The following is a 19,916-nucleotide window of genomic DNA, read 5'->3' as shown; positions in this document are numbered from 1 at the left end:
GCGCTGACCCTCCGTCAAGTATAAACCAGGCTGTAGCGCCCTTTGTTGAAATGTTCCGAAAGCACCGCTTGCAAACTGGCTTGTTAGTGTCCTTCGGTTTTCCAAGTATTTCCACACAGCACTTCTGCTGCTTTCCTTGTTTATTAAGACAAGCTGCGAACACACTGCGTAAAGAACTGTGTGCTTTAGCTGCCATTTTAGCATTACAAACTGTTCTGTGCATTACGGCAGCTTGGGTGGGTCAAACGAAAGTGCATTTTATGTAAAAAGAATCGATACTTGTAGAAATGAGTATTGTACCGATTCAGAATGTTCAGTATCGATATGTATCGATATATCGATTTTTTTGACAACACTACTAAGGACCATCAGAACCAGCACAACACGGCATGCTAACAGCTTCTTTCCCAGAGCTGTAGCTCTCCTCAACCACAGCAAATGGACTTAACTGCACTGAACAGGACATGTCGCTCACTTGCACTACGCTATTTTGCACAACCGTACAATGTTAACATCATCCGCAACATCTACAACTTTATTAAACATAAACCTACCTCAGGAACATCTAGACACATATTCATACTCACATGTGTATAGTACAGATTTTATAATTTACATTTTATATTGTCTTATGACTTTTTGTCTACGCTCTTTTTTTCCCAGTACTGACTATATTCCAGAGTGTATTTACAGGGTTGCCAACTCTCACGCATTGAGCGTGAGACACACGCATTTCACACTCTCTCACGCCACACTTCCGATATCTCACACCGAAAAAAAAAATCCAGTTTATTTACCTCTGATCCACATCAAGCGAACGTCAATAGTTGGCAACCCTGTATTTATTTATTTATTGTTTATTGTACCTATAGAGTTATGTTTGTCAACAGTGTGCACGTGTTATATGTCATATATGTGTTGCTCTCACCAAGACAAATTCCTAGTATGTTTAACATACCTGGCGAAATAAAGATTCTGATTCTGAGATTCTAATCTAGATTAATCTAGATTAATTTCAAGATTTCAGTGAGATTAATCTAGATATAAATATAGCCTATGATGAGATGTTTATAAACCAGTGTTCCCAAATTGATAGCATTTACCTGTTCATCACATTCCTTAATGCCACCTCATAAGTCTGATTTCGTGAGAATCACCTCTTTAGGAAACATTCTCTAAACTTAACTAGCTAATTAGTGAGCTAACCTAGGTGACTACTGAGTAGGCTAGCTAGCCTAGCCACATCATAAATGTGCACTTATGTCTTAGCTGATCTGGGTTACTATAGATCAGGGCTATTCAACTGGCGGCCCGCGGCCATTAAACGAATTTGTACCGTACCCATCTCCCCATACATAATAATAAATATTTGATATACCTCCATAAAAATAAATAACACATTCGCCAATGCCCCCCCAGCCCCCAATCCCCAATCCCCACCCCCGTCAACGTTCGCCAAAAAAAAATTGTTTGCTTCAATTTTACATCCACTGACAGTATTGGTATAGGTCAGAAAATTGTCTGGCCCACAGGTCAGAGGTGTCTACCAAATCTGGCCCGCAGAAAAATATAGTTGAATAGCCCTGCTATAGATGGTTATCCAAGTGGAAAACTACAGTTAACTATATCTAGGTTAGTTACGTCGAAAATGTGTAAACATAATGTTTAAAATGTTTTAATGTATTTTTCGCTGATTATTCATTTTAGACATTAAAAATTAACTGCTCATGGTCTACCTCTCAATACTAACAACTAACAGTTGTTTTTGCTAGTAGCAAGCTAGTTTTGAATTAAAGATAAGGTTAGGCATCATATCCTCAGGTATTTTTTTATTATTTGTTATTGTACACATAGATAACAAATATACAGAAACTGGAAACTTCAGTGTGGAAAAAGTTCCAGAAACTGGAAACACACTTCAGTGTGTGATGTCTCCAAAGCCGTTAAAAGAAATCTTACTTTCAGTCACAGCGAGAGAACGTTTTAGACTTTTGTGGGGGAGGGGTGCACGAGTGGAGGTTTAAGAAAATGCCAAAAAAACATATGAATAATAAAAGAAAGAAGGAAACAAATTTTTTATAAAGATTATTTATTAACTACGTAAATACGCTGTGTTATTTTACAAAAATCATGACTGCAACATTATTAAGTTAAATGTGAAGGTATTTCAACATTTTCTGAATTTTATCTTGACATTTCTCAGGAAATATTCTTGAACATGAAATCCGATCCAGTGATTGGTTCTTGCAGGGAGTTTTGAAACGACGTCATCCAGGATCAGCTTTGCGGTACAGCCAGGTGTCGTAAATCAGCTCTGAGACTGACACTTACGAATTGCTCCTACACTTCGCTTAAAGTGAGACTGAGAGGCTTGATAACTAACTTTTAGTCTCAGCTTTTAACTAAGAATTATTTTAGACATAAGTCAATTCTTAGCAGCATTCTTAGGAGTAATTCTAAGAAGTTTGATAAATACGGGCCCTGATCTATTAGGGCACTGTTGTATGATCAGCTCTCAGTAGAGCTGAGAGAGCTCTGATTTTAGATCTCTTATAACAGACATTTCACAACCTTTATATATAATATAATATATAGACATTTCACAACATTCAAATCCAGATTTTACCATTGTACGCTCTGATTACTGAAACTGCAAATAAATAATAGGTTTTAGCATTTTCCTATCTTTTGCATGTCTGTAACTTTCATTTCCTTAGAATCCTGTTTGGATTGCATCTATACAGCTTTCTTTGAGATTTACAGAGTCATCTTCAGGGTACTTGAATTAAAGGGGTCTTCCATGCAGAAAAGGTGAACATTTTATTCAATCAATCAATCAATCAAATTTTATTTATATAGCGCTTTTTATAACAGTTGTTGTCACAAAGCAGCTTTACAAGTGCCGAGTCCTAGCCCCCAGTGAGCAAGCCAAGGGCGACAGTGGCAAGGAAAAACTCCCTAGTTTTTTGCATGAGGAAGAAACCTTGAGAGGAACCAAGACTCAGGGGGGGAACCCATCCTCCTCTGGCCGACACCGGTCACCATGACAACAACAACAACAATTTAGACAGAAAGAAATAAAGAAAAGGAAAAGATGTAGTATTGTCCATCATGGTGTAGGCTTATCCGGTCAGGCAGTAGGTGGCTGGCACTGGATAACTCGCTTGCCTCTCCTCATCTCATTTTTCCTCGAGCAGGCGGGCAGCCATGTGGAGAAAATAAAACAGGGAAAATTAGCTCTGTATGAGGACATATACAGGACAGATGAAATTAAACACATTTCTGGAGTGTGGCAGCAACTCCGGCATTAAGTTAAACTATTACAACCTAGCTAAAAATGGCAGAACCAGAAGGTAACATAGGCTTGGGGGCATTCTGAGACAATGGCATCCATCCACTGCACTGTCAACAAACTTGAGTGACCACGAGCAGTGACAGGACGACAGCACCAGCGCCCCAGTCTACCATAAAACCCTTCATCTATGAACCCCTGGATCTGTACCTTTATCTAAGGGGGGATGTTAATTATCAAACGCTAAACCAAATAGGTGGGTTTTCAACCTAGACTTAAAGATTGTGACTGTGTCAGAGTCCCATACACATTTTGGGAGGTTGTTCCAAAGCTGGGGGGCCTTATAAGAAAAGGCTCTTCCCCCTGCTGTTACCTTATTAATTTGTGGAACTAATAAAAGACCAGCACCCTGTGATCTTAGTTGACGTGGGGGTTCATAGTAGGAAATAAGTTCCTGGAGGTATTCAGGAGCAAGCCCATGTAGTGCTTTATATGTTAATAATAGAATTTTTAAATCAATACGAAATTTAACTGGGAGCCAATGCAGGGCTGATAGGACTGGTCTAATATGCTGAAATTTTCTAGTTCTGGTCAGAACTCTGGCTGCGGCATTTTGAACTATTTGAAGTTTATTTAGATTACTATTTGAACATCCTGACAGTAGTGAATTGCAGTAGTCTAATCTAGAGCTAACAAAGGCATGCACCAATTTTTTTGCATCATCCTGTGATAATGCATTTCTTAATTTGGCAATGTTGCGGAGATGTAGAAATGCTATCCTAGTAGTATTATCTATGTATTTAACAAATGATAGGTCGGAGTCAAGTATGACGCCTAGGTTTTTGGCTACTGTGCCAGGTGTAATGGGATAGTCTGCAAGATTAAGCATTAAATTTGGAATTTTTTGTCTTGTGGCCTTAGGGCCCACAAGGAGAACTTTCGTTTTGTCCTCATTTGGTTGGAGGAAGTTTAAAGACATCCAGCATTTAATATCTCTTACACAGACCTCAAATTTTCCTAAACTGAGTTTGTCATCAGGTTTGGCTGATATGTAAAGTTGAGTGTCATCTGCATAGCAGTGAAAATTGACACCATGTTTGTTTATAACTGTGCCCAATGGTAGCATATATAATGTAAATAATAGTGGTCCTAAGATGGAGCCTTGTGGGACCCCATATTTAACTATTGTACGTTTGGATGGAATATTATTGAGCTCTACAAACTGATAGCGATTTGTTAAGTAAGAATAAAACCATGAAAGGGCTGTGCCAGAGACTCCAACCCAGCGTTCTAACCTTTCTAGCAAGATTCTATGATCAATTGTCGAATGCTGCACTAAGATCAAGAAGCACTAACAGTGATACATAGCCTTGATCTGAAGCAAGGAGGAGATCATTTGTTACTTTAACTAATGCTGTTTCAGTACTGTGATGGGGCCTAAAACCAGATTGGAACTTTTCAAATATGTTATTCCTATGCAGATTTATAGGCATAATTCCTGGACAACAGCTTTTTCTATGATCTTAGACATAAATGATGTGTTTGAAATGGGTCTATAATTAGATAGCACAGTCGGATCAAGATTTGTTTTCTTGATCAGAGGTTTAATAATTGTTAATTTACATGATTTGGGCACGTGACCTATTGATTCATAGGAAGAAGCCAAATGTAAGCTCATTGTTTAACTTAAGAAAATTGCATGTAGTATTGAAAACTCTCACGATTTTAATACAGTAGAGGGATCTGAATACCTTTGCAAGGCAATATTAATTCTCAAAATATTTACAATTGATTGCTTAAGAATGTAAGCTATATATTGAATATGAATTAATTGATTTAGAGATTAGATACAAATCAATTATATTGATATGAGATTTAACCCCTAATCACTCCTTTAATTTCTTAGTGCTTAGTGCTTTAATTTTCTTAGAACCATGGAGGAACTGTCACAGTGCACTACAGTCTGGCAGAGAAACAAATGACAAACCAGCTTAGTTTCTGTTTCTGTTTTTTTTAGTTCAAACTAAATCTAAGAACATTTCAAGACTTGGTAAAACTGTCCCAGTATGTTTTGTCTCTAAAATGTGAGGGAGCATGAAAATCCAGAGCAGCTCAGTTACATAAATAACTATAGAGATAAAAGATGCCATTTTCATTTTGCTTGTGAAAGTATGTTTTGTTGTTGAAGATTAAAATGCATGATCTGATGATTTTGTTTAGGTTGTTTTGTGATTGAGCATGCAGTCACCGACACCGACTGCCACCGACACCCTTTTGTGCTGCTGAGACCTTACCAGAAAACATAGGAACTGGGATATGGAGGCAGAGGAGGAAGTGGATGCACGGATGCCAGACTAGGTTTGACTCCACACGCAGTAGTTTCAGTAGTGCATAGGATGACGCATACATCATACTCCTGCAAATATAGCTGTTGTGAATGTAAATAATGTGTGTGTGTGTGTGTGTGTGTGTGTGTGTGTGTGTGTGTGTGTGTGTGTGTGTGTGTGTGTAATGGGAAGGAGGGCACGTGCAATGGCGCAAAAAGGGGGTATGCAGTGTATGCGACGCATAGGGGCGCTGCACTAGAGGGGGTGCCAAATCCATTCATCCATCCATTATCTGAACCGCTTAATCCCGCTAGTCGGGGTCACGGGGGGGCTGGAGCCAATCCCAACATCTCCGGGCGAAGGCAGGGTACACCATGGGCAGGTCGCCAGTCCACCGCATGGCGGGTGCCAAATCGATGCCAGAAAATTATTTGCCGAGTTGGTGAGTTGGTGAAGGGTGGAGTGCGTCGATAGTATGTTTGCATACACCTCAGAAAGTATGTAGTTGCAACCCTGGGCACGTGAACAGGCCATGTGGCAGTGTGGGCCTCTGTCCTGGCTACATGCCTTTCGTATAAACTCACAAGGAGAAGCCAAACCTCTGAACACAGCATATAATACTACTGTCAATCATTATTGACAGTATCTTCAGTAAGTTCTCAAAAACACTGCATTAAAGCTGACCTCCAATCATGGTCATATTTATACCATTATTTTAGTTTAGTTAAATTAATTTAGTTTATTTTGTTTTTTAGAGAAACATGTACATATACATATAAACATATATGTACACAAACACATTTACTTAAAAGAGAAAGAAAAATAATATTTAATAAATAATAATGGTTATAATGGTAATAATTGTAACGGTGGGGCTGTAGTGTAATCACGGGGCAGACACACATGCGAAGCAGAGTTACAAGAAGGGGGCGGAGCCAGACGTGACAATAATAATGATAACAATAATCAAAAAAGGTAACTTATTAGCTTATATTGACTACCCTTTTTGTGACGTTTACGTGCTGGGCGACGGACGAGGCACAGAGTCCAACGTTGTGCACAAACGACACTTTTATTTTAGTCTTACAACAACCACAACCACTAAGATACACAGACGCAGACGACTAGACGCAGACGACATAAACACATGCCCAGAGGGGTGGGGTCGGGAGCTGGGCGGATCCGAAGCCTTCAGTCCTGTGTCTGGGAGATGACCGCCCTCGGTGGAGAATCCGCCATGAACAGCCTAGAACACCCTCCCTGGGAAGACAGGGGAAAACACGTTAGACCCAACAAATGGAACATTCACAAACACACACACAGGGACGTTGATAAACAGAGGCACAAAAGGGAAAAGGGGATTCGGGACACACACAGGGATGGACACGAACACCAGAACAGACATGTACAAAAACGGAGCCAGGCTTCGTGCCTAGAGGATGCCTGTCGGAAGCGAAAACGCTCCGGGAGCTGCTGGCAGGGGTGTGAACGCTCCGGGAGCTGCAGGCGCTGCGGTGGGTGGTCCTCCTGCCGCCTTCACCGCAAACCCTCCGCTGGGTGCGGTGCGGTTGGCGGACGGTCCTACAGCCTTCTCGGTGGGCACGCCACTGGCTTCTTTGGAGACCCTCGGAGGGCGCGACGCAGGGTAGGCCTGCCGACGCTCCCCCTCCTTTCTCCGCGGACCCCACCGAGGCACTTCGCACTCTCCTGGCGGTCGCTCCCTCGGTCTGACGGTGTGAGCTGCTTCCTCTATCTCCCTCTTTTCCTCACTGCCTTGGCTCCAACTCATGGGCTCCACCGGGCTCTCACCCCGGTGGAGTTACATACACTCGGGTTACATTATATTTATGTAGCTACTTTCTTAGTACAAGATTGGAAAATCTGTGTAGTAGCCTGGAAATATGGAGATGTAGAGATGTAGTCAAAGAGGTAGGTGAGAAAGAACATTTTGAAGATGAAATGGTGTGATTACAGAGAAACTGCGGTAGTGAACTCCAGATCCTGGACAGATTAGCCCCAAATATAGATCTTAGATCTTAGTGTAATTTGAGTAAGAGTCAGTGGAAAATTGTTTTTCAGATGGATGAAATTAAAGCAAATAATTGCAGCCAACATCTAGGCCTGTTTCTTTCTGATCATATACATCATTAAGTGTGTCATACAATGTTTACCTCCATTGAGTGCAGTGACCCATAATAATGCAACATGCACTTCACAGCCTAACCACATGAAGGCATTCGTGAGCTGTCCAAGAGCTGTCCAAACATATTGCTGTGAACCCTTGGATTGCCATGAATTACTGAGTGAAATTATTTTTGTAACTCATACAGAGAAGACTTATCTGGAACATGCGAGATTGCTCAGGACAAACCTAGTACACAATAAATGAGCACGCACTAAAACATACAATTAGCAATGTAATTTGTGATCCAGAATGTTAGTCATGTGATATTGATTTCTGAGTGTCTGGCACCGGACATCTCCCCAAAAAACTGACAGCACACGAACACCAAGCACATGACATTTTAACAGCAACCCTGACTCTGTCTCTGGTGATACTGTAGTAGGATCTGTATCTGATGATGGTGTAGAGGATCTGTCTCTGAAGATGGTGTAGTAGAGGATCTGTATCTGATGATGGTGTAGTAGAGGATCTGTCTCTGATGATGGTGTAGTAGGGGATCTGTCTCTGATGATGGTGTAGTAGGGGATCTGTATCTGATGATGGTGTAGTAGGGGATCTGTCTGTGATGATGGTGTAGTAGGGGATCTGTCTCTGATGATGGTGTAGTAGGGGATATGTATCTGATGATGGTGTAGTAGGGGATCTCTGTCTGATGATGGTGTAGTAGAGGATTTGTCTCTGATGATGGTGTAGAGGGGGATCTGTATCTGATGATGGTGTAGTAGGGGATATGTCTCTGATGATGGTGTAGAGGATCTGTCTCTGATGATGGTGTAGTAGGGGATCTGTCTCTGATGATGGTGTAGTAGAGGATCTGTCTCTGATGATGGTGTAGTAGGGGGATCTGTATCTGATGATGGTGTAGTAGGGGATCTGTCTCTGAGGATGGTGTAGTAGATGATCTGTATCTGATGATGGTGTAGTAGGGGATCTGTCTCTGATGATGGTGTAGTAGGGGATCTGTCTCTGAGAATGGTGTAGTAGATGATCGGTATCTGATGATGGTGTAGTAGAGGATCTGTCTCTGATGATGGTGTAGTAGGGGATCTGTCTCTGATGATGGTGTAGTAGATGATCTGTATCTGATGATGGTGTAGTAGAGGATCTGTCTCTGATGATGGTGTAGTAGGGGATCTGTATCTGATGATGGTGTAGTAGGGGATCTGTATCTGATGATGGTGTAGAGGATCTGTCTCTGATGATGGTGTAGTAGGGGATCTGTCTCTGATGATGGTGTAGTAGGGGATCTGTATCTGATGATGGTGTAGTAGGGGATCTGTATCTGACGATGGTGTAGTAGAGGATCTGTATCTGATGATGGTGTAGTAGGGGATCTGTCTCTGATGATGGTGTAGTAGGGGATCTGTCTCTGATGATGGTGTAGTAGGGGATCTGTATCTGATGATGGTGTAGTAGGGGATCTGTCTCTGATGATGGTGTAGTAGGGGATCTGTCTCTGATGATGGTGTAGTAGATGATCTGTATCTGATGATGGTGTAGTAGAGGATCTGTATCTGATGATGGTGTAGTAGGGGATCTGTCTCTGATGATGGTGTAGTAGGGGATCTGTCTCTGATGATGGTGTAGTAGGGGATCTGTATCTGATGATGGTGTAGTAGGGGATCTGTCTCTGATGATGGTGTAGTAGATGATCTGTATCTGATGATGGTGTAGTAGAGGATCTGTCTCTGATGATGGTGTAGTAGGGCAGGGTTTTTCAAACTATGGGTCGCGACCCTTGGATGGGTCGCGAGCCAAAAAAAAAGGGTCGCTAAAAAATAAATGTTAATATATTTAATAAATTATTATATTAATGGATTATACTTTCGCGAGTGACTGTAGCGCGCGACAGCGCGAACGGCGGAGGCGTTAATACTTGGCGATCGATCGCGATATAATACTTAAACTCGCCACACACACACACACCCCCCCCCCCCCCCCCCCCCCCCGTCAACAACTTGGCTGGGTCGCGTGAAAAATCATGGACAAAATGTGGGTCACCAGAAAAAAAGTTTGAAAAACACTGTAGTAGGGGATCTGTATCTGATGATGGTGTAGTAGGGGATCTGTATCTGATGATGGTGTAGTAGAGGATCTGTCTGATGATGGTGTAGAGGATCTGTCTCTGATGATGGTGTAGTAGAGGATCTGTCTCTGATGATGGTGTAGAGGATCTGTCTCTGATGATGGTGTATTAGAGGATCTGTCTCAGATGATGGTGTAGAGGAGGATCTGTCTCTGATGATGGTGTAGTAGGGGATCTGTCTCTGATGATGGTGTAGTAGAGGATCTGTCTCTGATGATGGTGTAGTAGGGGATCTGTCTCTGATGATGGTGTAGTAGAGGATCTGTATCTGATGATGGTGTAGTAGAGGATCTGTCTCTGATGATGGTGTAGTAGGGGATCTGTCTCTGATGATGGTGTAGTAGGGGATCTGTCTCTGATGATGGTGTAGTAGAGGATCTGTCTCTGATGATGGTGTAGTAGGGGATCTGTCTCTGATGATGGTGTAGTAGGGGATCTGTCTCTGATGATGGTGTAGTAGAGGATCTGTCTCTGATGATGGTGTAGTAGGGGATCTGTCTCTGATGATGGTGTAGTAGAGGATCTGTCTCTGATGATGGTGTAGAGGATCTGTGTCTGATGATGGTGTAGTAGAGGATCTGTCTCTGATGATGGTGTAGAGGATCTGTGTCTGATGATGGTGTAGTAGAGGATCTGTCTCAGATGATGGTGTAATAGAGGATCTGTCTCTGATGATGGTGTAGTAGGGGATCTGTCTCTGATGATGGTGTAGTAGAGGATCTGTCTCTGATGATGGTGTAGTAGGGGATCTGTCTCTGATGATGGTGTAGTAGGGGATCTGTCTCTGATGATGGTGTAGTAGGGGATCTGTCTCTGATGATGGTGTAGTAGGGGATCTGTCTCTGATGATGGTGTAGTAGAGGATCTGTATCTGATGATGGTGTAGTAGAGGATCTGTCTCTGATGATGGTGTAGTAGGGGATCTGTCTCTGATGATGGTGTAGTAGGGGATCTGTCTCTGATGATGGTGTAGTAGAGGATCTGTCTCTGATGATGGTGTAGTAGGGGATCTGTCTCTGATGATGGTGTAGTAGGGGATCTGTCTCTGATGATGGTGTAGTAGAGGATCTGTATCTGATGATGGTGTAGTAGAGGATCTGTCTCTGATGATGGTGTAGTAGGGGATCTGTCTCTGATGATGGTGTAGTAGGGGATCTGTCTCTGATGATGGTGTAGTAGGGGATCTGTCTCTGATGATGGTGTAGTAGGGGATCTGTCTCTGATGATGGTGTAGAGGGGGATCTGTCTCTGATGATGGTGTAGTAGAGGATCTGTATCTGATGATGGTGTAGTAGAGGATCTGTCTCTGATGATGGTCCTCTAAGTGGAGGTGAAGTACTACATATGCTCTTTTCCTGTTGTCACAAAGATGCATGACAGTACCTTCTGAGCACGCAGAACACACTTCCTGTTTTTGTTTTTTCTTTGCTGCAGATCAGTCTTTAGTTTGAGGGTGAGGTTGGTGTAATAGTGATTGTGCTTGATGCAGGAACATTAGAAGGAAACATACAGCTTGAGACAAACAACCAACATTTTCTACACTGTTACCCACTCACTCCATTTTGGTTTTGCTCATTTTGGTACTTAGTAGAGGTTGATACTATTTTACAGTAAAAAAAAAACAAACATGCAAATAATGTCAAATGATAATTCTTCATTTATTTTCATTATTTTTTTATTAGATGCTGTGTGCTCTTCATAAAATAACACCCAAGCTTCCCAGAATGCTGACCAATTTGTTAGGGATAACGGTATTTAAACCAAGCTAAAATCCACACATCCCAAAAGCATTTTATGAATATCAGTGTTGTGCAACTGGTTGAGAAACACTGATGCATTTCACAGCAGTTTTTTTGTTTGTTTTTTATTTACAGTAGCATGTTTCCTTGCCCTGATGGTCTACCTGCTTAGGAAGGCTATTTGCTGTGCAATTACACAAGCACATCCTAAACATATGGTGACCGTAACACAAGACTGGAAAGACAGCAATATATTTGCCTTAATTAAATGGAAAAGAGACAAGGCCTCTTGTGAAAATAGTAGGAGTTCCTTGGCCCACAGTGGCATTTTATGACTGAAGGAGACAACAGCGCCACCTGTGAAGACAGCAGCACACTGCAGCCGCTGCTCCACGGAGTCTGGGCTGAATATTACATGCTCCAGCAGGGCAAGCTTGGCAGCTCCAAGTACCATCTTGGCCTTTCTTTATTTTATGTGGATGCACAGTCATGTTGGCTTGTGATGGCGCACGTGCATATGTGTTGTCTTCATATTGTCATACTGCATGTTTTTTGTTTGTTTGTTTTTTCTTGTAATGTACAAATAACGCACTTCGAACACATGAGGGAGACAAATACCAATTTGAAGGAGAATATAAACAGCATTCTTAAAGTTCGAAAGAGTTTCTTCATCATTACACACTTATCAATTAAAAATATATTTTGTGCTGTTTCGATTAATGTGTCAATTAAAAAAACAACACCAAATGCTGCGGTTTGACTTAATACCTTTATTTTGCACTTTAAATATGCCTATGATTTTTATTAGTATTTGTTTTCAGAAAAATAAAGTAACTAACACCATGTGTTAAGTTTTTTAGTGCTGGTTTGATTAATGTGTCAGTTTGAAAAAATGACAACCTAATGCCGCGGTTTGAGTAGATGCCCTTATCTGGCACTTAAAGAATAATGACGTTTTAATTAATGACATTTGTTATCATTTAGAAAAATAAGGTAACTCTTACAGATGAAGAGCTGTTTCGCGATTTATAACGTGATGGTCAAAATAATTTATATTGAGTGTTTATTCTGTAAAAAAAAAAAACTATTTTATGGACTAAAATATCTAGCCTACCCTTTCAGGAAATCATGGTACTGAATTTCGTCCCTTTTATAATAACTGCAGCTGAAACTAACTGCTTCGTAATTACTGACATAACAATGACGTATCTTCCGAAAAAGCACAGAAAAGCGTGAAGTCTTAAAGCACATCCCACTAACCCCCTGCGCTCGGATGGGCGTGGCGCTCAGATCCCCTGAGTGATCGATACGGCGTGTAGGATGGGTCAATCTCTCGGTGCCTCGGCGTGCTCAACCTCGATTGTCGTCGAAACGAAACGAAGCTCTCCGGAACGGACAGGTTCACCCGTACGAGTTGACGGAAGAACTCGTTTGGAACACACAGGTGACCGGTTGGACGGGAATCCGATGAAGAGCAAGCAGTTGCCGAGGCTGAAGTCGTACCGGCCTAACGCCGTTGAAACGGGGAGTGTGTTTAACGACTATGTGGACTTAGGAGGGCAGAAAAAGTTAAATAACGATCGAAGCGTCGTGTGTAAGAGTGTGTCCGATGATGAACGTGTGTCGGTGTCGTCCGGGAGAAATCTAGAGAGAGTTTTGAGGGAGGGAACGAGTTGGTGTTTCGATGCAGACTTTAGCACCTCGGGGCTTTGCGGGGTCGATCTGTCTGAGCTTTCTGACTGCGGAGAACAAGAAATGCCGGAAAAGGACTATGACTGGGATTCCTCACCGATGACCATGGAAAACTGTTCGGAAGGACCGATCCGCGAAGGGGGTGATGTCTGCCCGGAAGGCAAAGCTCAAAGGCTGCCGTCACCCGTCTACCCTGCCCCCGTTTTAGAGGAGCGCGTTAAACAGACCGCACCAAACCGCCGGTTTGAGAGGTGGACACACTGCTGTGTGGTGGACAGTCTGTCTGTCCCCTCGGATATGACCAAAACTCCGTCCTGCACAGCGACCCCCAAAGTCCGTCGGCTGGACGATGGGGTTACCCAGGGGAACACGGACCAGGAAAGCCTTCCCAGTTTTACCGAGGAATACAGCGGCGTTGAGGTTTTAATGGAGTACCGGACTTTTCCTGGGACAATCCCGAGACTAATCGTCACCCGTGACCCGAGCCCCACAGAAGACCCACAGGGCTCTCCGTCCGCGGAACTTGCCCTGGGCTTGAGCGGTTTGTCACTAGACCGGCAACTGGACGAGGAGTCCGCTTGCTCGGACAGTGGATGTGGGGGTTCCCCGGTCCAGTACTTTCCCCTTCGCAAACTGTCCAGCTCGTCCTCCGCCGGCCTGTCGTCCGCGTCGTCGTTCGAGGAGTCCGAGGACGACTACACCGGCAGCGACGTGGAGCCCGCCAGCCTGTCGCCCAGCGCGTGCGGCATGTTCGCCAACCCAGACGAGCTCGCGGGGGTGAGTGCACGTTTTTTTCCCCTCTGCCCCACCACTGGTCTGTGAACTACACCCAAAGTCCCTCTCGATCTAGTGACTCCAGGCTTGTCTGTCTAAGGAATCTCTGTCTCTGTCTCTCTGTGTGTGTGTGTGTGTGTGTGTGTGTGTGTGTGTGTGTGTGTGTGTGTGTGTGTGTGTGTGTGCGCGCGCGTGCTCCCATCATTACCACGTAGTGGTCTTGTCACTTCCTCCCTCCGGCCATGCAACACACTCAGTCTTGTGGAGAGGCTTGCTGGCTACAAGTCAGTTGTTAGCAGCTGCCCTCACTTCACTGCGGGGTGCGCTATACAACACTGCTCAGCATATCTGGACACAGCAGCTGTAGTCCTTCAGAGGGGTTTTGTCGTCAGACATGAGAGATTGCTTGGTTTCCCTGGCCTTGTTTGTAATGCGCACAGTGAACAGATTAGAAAAATAATACTTTTTCAACAGTAAGGTTAGAGCTAATTATAAACAGGGAAAACCTAACATACCCAGCACTGTTCTGTGCAAGGTCTTTGACTTGGTTAGCCAAATTATTCATTCTCTTTTAACACTTTGTTCTAACCTTGAAGTGTTCATGCAGTGGAGTGAGTCGTGTTTTATCACAGTGTCACTTGATGTTTGTGAAAGGGCACACTGAGTGTAACAGTCAGCATATATCCAACGTGTCTCATGGCACGTTGGATGTAGGGGCCAGGAAACATTCACGTGTTCTGTGACCGAGACTGGGAAGGTGGGGGCCTCGTCTCATGGGAGATCCTCGCTCTTCCAGGTGTGAGTTCCAAAGGCGTGGAGCTCTGTATGAATTATGAGCTGTATTTATGACCGTCCACAGCTCAGTCCACAGGGTCGGGGCATCAAAGGTCAGCGATTACACTCTCGCCCTCTTCTGACAAGAAGCTGCAGCGTTTATGTTGCACTGTGACTGTAGCTCGCCTGGCCCCCGCCGCAGATAGAGAACTCGCCTGCGTTTCCGTGTTCCATGTTGATGTACAAGATGAGTGAGAGAGTGAGTTTCTTGAGTGCAAGAGCACCGAAGCAGCTCCTCTTTGCTTCTCCTCTCTGATTTGAATGACTGGTGACTGTTCACAGATATGAAGGGGTCAATATTTCAATATTCATTTATTGTAGTTGTAATGCAACATCATAAGACCCTATGTGATGGATTTTTAGTGCTTGTCAAAATAATTGACACATGACCAATGATTTAGCTGGAGAAAAATAGCCATTCCCTCATTGCCTGGTTTTGGTTCTGATTCCCCAGCTCCTATAACTGTCTGTTTTGGTAATAACATTATTACATGATTATTCCTAAAAAATTATGGGATGTCGAAGTTGCTTATTCTGAGGCGTATGTCAGATCCCAGTGGCAGTAAACTGAATGGAAAGAGGTTTTGTAGAAAGACTTTGTTGTGTAACGAGGGCCTGATGATGAGGGGGCTGAGGAGTCTCTGTACTGTTGCTGGTGTTTTTGTCCCATTTGTGGTACAGCGCAGGAAATGGCACACAAGTTCAGTTACCTTCAGAAAACAGACATGCATACGCTCCAATTTCCTAAAGGTAAATGATCAAGATCCAGGTGATTAAATGGGTGTGTGTGTCTGGGTGTATGTATCAGCTATGAATCAGAGTGAATCAGCATGGAGACTCTGAGCCTCAGGAAGTGTTTGTGTACCTTGATAATAACATCCTCTCACACTGGTGTGTCAGAAGAGACCACTCTGTCCTTGGTTTGGAAACAGCTGCTTTGCTGTGTGTTAACCGCCATCAGCTGGTTTTGAGAGCCTTCCTCAAACACGTCCGGGACATTGCGCATTCCAGTCAGCGTGTAGTGTTGACATCGGTGAATGACGTCTGCACGCTTCCTCACGCGTACGTTTGTACACACACTCTAATGGCCATCGCAATTGAGCCTCGGGCCGTGTCATGGAAAAGTGAGCTGTGGGAGGTTCCTCTGTCGCTAGGCAACACTCAAGCCATATATGGTGCAACTTCTTGTTTTTTTTTTTTTTTTTTTTTTTACTTTTTTGTCCTTCTATTTTCTCTTTTGAGCTTATGCTCATGTCTCATAATTGCCATCTGCTGTGTGTGTGGAAAAGAGTGGTGGAACCTTTTGATCTTCCACTCACACTCACGTGCACACATGCTTATGCATGCGCATGCTGACACACACACACGCTTCTGTGGGTGTAAGAAAAAGTGAGGGTGGCACTGTGGTTTCAGATATACACAAGTTCATAAAGACTGAAAGCCAAGAAGCGGGCTGTCTTCTCCCATTACACACTACGCACTGGATTCTGAATGACCCCTAACGACAAGTTGGTGGGATGGTCAAGAGAGTAGGATATCCCAGATCTCTCTCTCTGTCTCTCTCTCTGTCTCTCTCTCTGTCTCTCTCTCTGTCTCTCTCTCTCTCTCTTTCTCTCTCTCTCTCTCTCTCCCTGTCGTGTCTGTCTCTCTCGCTCAAGAAATGTTGTTGGACGGCTTTGTTTTCTGCGGTGTACTGAAATTGTACCTGTACACCAGGAATTTTTTCTGAAAAAAGAAGAACATTTGGAGGCAGGCTGAGGGGGGTGGTGCAGGGGGCGGTGTGGAAACAACACCAAGGGAGAGGGAACCAGTGCAGATTTAGGAGTGGGTGGGGACAGCTCCAACCTCAACCTGCCTAAGAAAACACCAGCAGGCACACCAATGAAAAAGAACTTCTTAAATCAAATTACCTGATATATTTTCTGTAGCCTATATAAAATCTAAAATCTTTTCTGTATTATGTATACATTTTCTTGTGTATTTTAGCTTTAGCAGGATGAGAACATTTACATGTTGTTGTGAAACTAAACAAACAAGCTGATTGGTGGATGAGGGTGGTGGGCAGTACCAAAGAGCAGGACAATCAGGAGGGGCAGGATATCTGCGACAGATGTAGAGATGGAGAGGAAGACTGACACATGAGTGCTGGAGGGGATCCGTCTATCTGTCAGCCGATTTGTACTGCTGTTGCACTGTTGCTTCATCTGTGAGGTGACCCCTATACACACACACACACACATATTTGTTGAGGTGAAGGCAAAATTTGTGTGAATGTTTGGCCAGTTTCACGATACCTGGCTCGAACTTACCGAGCCGTGGTGCGTTCAGCTTGTGTCCGTGTGTATCGGCATCTTCTGGTGTACGTGCCCCCATGTGTGGTGCCATTTCTGGGGTGATTGTTATTCATTATGGCGGCAACCCTTAACCTCTGGAATAGAATCTCATCACTGCCAACTCATAGTTGGGTCTTTGTTGGTATGACGACAGCAAAATACATTCCAGTGTAACTGAAAGGAATTTTAACTCTGAATCTAAGCAGCAAAAAAAAATTGTGTGTGTGTGTTGGTAGGTGGTGTGTTTGGGTGGGTCAGAGCATTTGTTTACATGAAACAATGGAGACCTTGACATCAGCATAGTGACTGCTGAGTCTGTTCAATTTTCCTGTGGATCTGAGGTGTCATCTGACCCCATAGCCCCCATTTTGCCCTGTGGGGGGCAATACAGGAGAAGATTAACAAAAAAGAGATTTAACATCAGTGTGTGGGGAAAATGCCCAGCCAGTGAATATAGAGGTGTGGGGGCAGGAACAGACGAGAGGAGTGCTGGGTGAAGGGGCTTGATGTGGATGAGGACAGACACACCATAGGGCGGAGAACACGCATGGCAGGAGTGCTGGGTAAAGCAGTGGCAGACGTTGGATATGTCTCTTGTTCTGAGGTCCCTGAACTGGAGAGAACAGGTAAGAGGCCGTGAATGAGCTCTAACGCTACTGTGTAAATTCTAAAGGCCTGTGGGTGCTGCCTTGGTAGGGTCTTGATTTATACCTCTGGCTGGGTGGATATGAAATGACCGAACAGCTTGCATCATTGGTAATGGTTATTTAAATTCATTCAGTTGGTAGTAAAGTTTTATAATTTATAATCAGGTAGCTCATGGTGTCATTGGGATGTGTCATGAAATTGCGGCAGGAAATTACATGGCATGTCATGACAACTTGCTTTTTAAGCATGTCTGGGTGACTTGAATCCAACAATGACACACCTCGCCACAGCAGTGCGGGAGATGACATGGGCTGTGTTTTTGAAGTCCTCATTTCTTGAAGTCCATGTGCTGTTGCCAACATGTTATGCATATCATCAGCATTATGTCACCCTTGAAAAACAAGAAATAACAAATCACTGACATAAAAAGTCAGTTCTCAAGTGTGAAGGCTGTCATGAAGGGTGTTGTGTAGCCTTCTAAACGGTAAAGCTGTCTGAGAGCCAGGACTGCTCCACTCTAGTGCAGGAGTTGTGTGTGTGAGTTGGAGAAACAGCAGATGCACACATGGGGAAAGTTCGGAGGCGTGTAGGCGTGTTGATGGGTGCTTGTCTTGAGCCTTGCGTGAAGGTGGGTGTGTTTTGAGGGTTTAGTGTGTGCACAAACAGTGTGTGTATGTAATGTGTGTATGTGGCTGGCTGACTGCTTAAATTACTTAAGTTACTGCACTCAAAATTGTGGTTTAAAAAATGCTCCTTGCAGATTTGAGAACATGCCTTTACCTTAAAGAACTGTTTGTTTTAGTGAAAGGCTGGTTTGTTGATCAGGGCTATTTTATTACAATATAACTGGGGCCTATATAAGACCTCACAAAGGTAGTGTTGAATTGGGTGTGTGTGTATTTGTGTTTATGTCCTTGTGTTTGTCCTTGTTCTTGTTTTTCTGTAATCCAGGTGATCTGGTCATGCAAACAGTAGAACTAAATTTGATGTTCTGTATTTTTGTTTTTTTTGTAGCAAGCACCGTCACCTAAAACCTGCATAAGGACAAAGCATTCATGTAGTCCTCGCTCACACCCCGCCACACACACACGGTTGTCATTTCCCACACGGTCCGTGTAATCAATACCTCCGTGATGTACCTGCGTCATACCTTTTTTTTACTCTGTGACCTTGTGTGGCAGATAACCCCCCCAACTCGAGTGTGGGCCCTCATGTTTCAGAAAGACCAGGTGGTCAGTCAGTGGTTTGATCAGAATGTGAGAGACCTTTCCACCACTGTTCCCATGGCGAGATCCTGGGGACTGTCCACACACACAAACACAACTCTGGTCTAGAGCTTGAAGGAGATGAAGGAGTTTGATTAAAGCCCTGCTCGAAGATCCTTCTTCTCACACTCTGATTAACGTACGTGGCACACCTTCCCGAATCGTAGTGGCTGCTTACGGGGAGGGCCCAGTGCTAGGTGGGATCTCTTCCACTCATCTATCTATCTATCTCTCTCTGTTTATAGACAAAGGCTTGGAGGAAGCTGAAAAGGCATGGTGCATGGTTCGCCGTTTGTGGTCTCCTTCAAGAAGCACTACCCATCGGGTCCAACTGGCTGGCCACGCAGGTCTCTCTCTCTCATTGAAATTACATTATTGGCCTGAATTTTTTTTATTATTTTTAATGGATTATTATTAAATTATTATGAAGAATTTTTGACATTAAAAGTCAATTCAAATTAAAACTGACATTATACACCTACTGTAGATTCTCACACTCCTCTCATCTGTCTCCCTTGTCTCATTTTCGTATGTTCCCTGTTGATTCTAGCTTGATATCCACTAAAATGTAAAGAGATACTGTAGGAACAGGTTTAGGAAAAGATTGAGGCCTAACAGCTTGTTCAACTACTGTCTGCTTCTGACCTTAAACAGCTTTGCTCAATCACAGCGCAAAATTTTTAACTTGCATGTGCGTGTACACAGGTAGTTTCCAGCGGGTGAGAAACGGCAGACTGCTGA

General features: G+C 43.5%; 1 protein-coding gene across 1 annotated transcript; it reads left to right on the top strand.

Annotated features, from left to right (window-relative positions):
- The first annotated feature begins 12,867 nt into the window (after positions 1-12,867).
- LOC143497328 (uncharacterized) lies at positions 12,868-19,555 on the top strand. The gene is made up of 2 exons (XM_076993229.1): positions 12,868-14,098; positions 19,421-19,555. Exons 1-2 carry the CDS (start codon positions 12,950-12,952, stop codon positions 19,538-19,540), a joined length of 1,269 nt encoding a protein of 422 aa, XP_076849344.1. The 5' UTR covers positions 12,868-12,949; the 3' UTR covers positions 19,541-19,555.
- The last annotated feature ends 361 nt before the right edge of the window (positions 19,556-19,916 follow it).

Source organism: Brachyhypopomus gauderio, unplaced genomic scaffold (genome assembly GCF_052324685.1).
Source record: "Brachyhypopomus gauderio isolate BG-103 unplaced genomic scaffold, BGAUD_0.2 sc106, whole genome shotgun sequence".
In the NCBI taxonomy this organism is placed as follows: Eukaryota; Metazoa; Chordata; class Actinopteri; order Gymnotiformes; family Hypopomidae; genus Brachyhypopomus; species Brachyhypopomus gauderio.
This window is presented reverse-complemented; position numbering and strand designations above follow the sequence as displayed.

Bases quoted from the DNA above. Each gene is read 5' to 3' on its own strand.
- LOC143497328 (XM_076993229.1), top strand. From the start codon at position 12,950: ATGGGTCAATCTCTCGGTGCCTCGGCGTGCTCAACCTCGATTGTCGTC. The intron at 14,099-19,420 runs GTGAGTGCACGT...CTCTGTTTATAG, and splicing joins ACCCAGACGAGCTCGCGGGG to ACAAAGGCTTGGAGGAAGCT.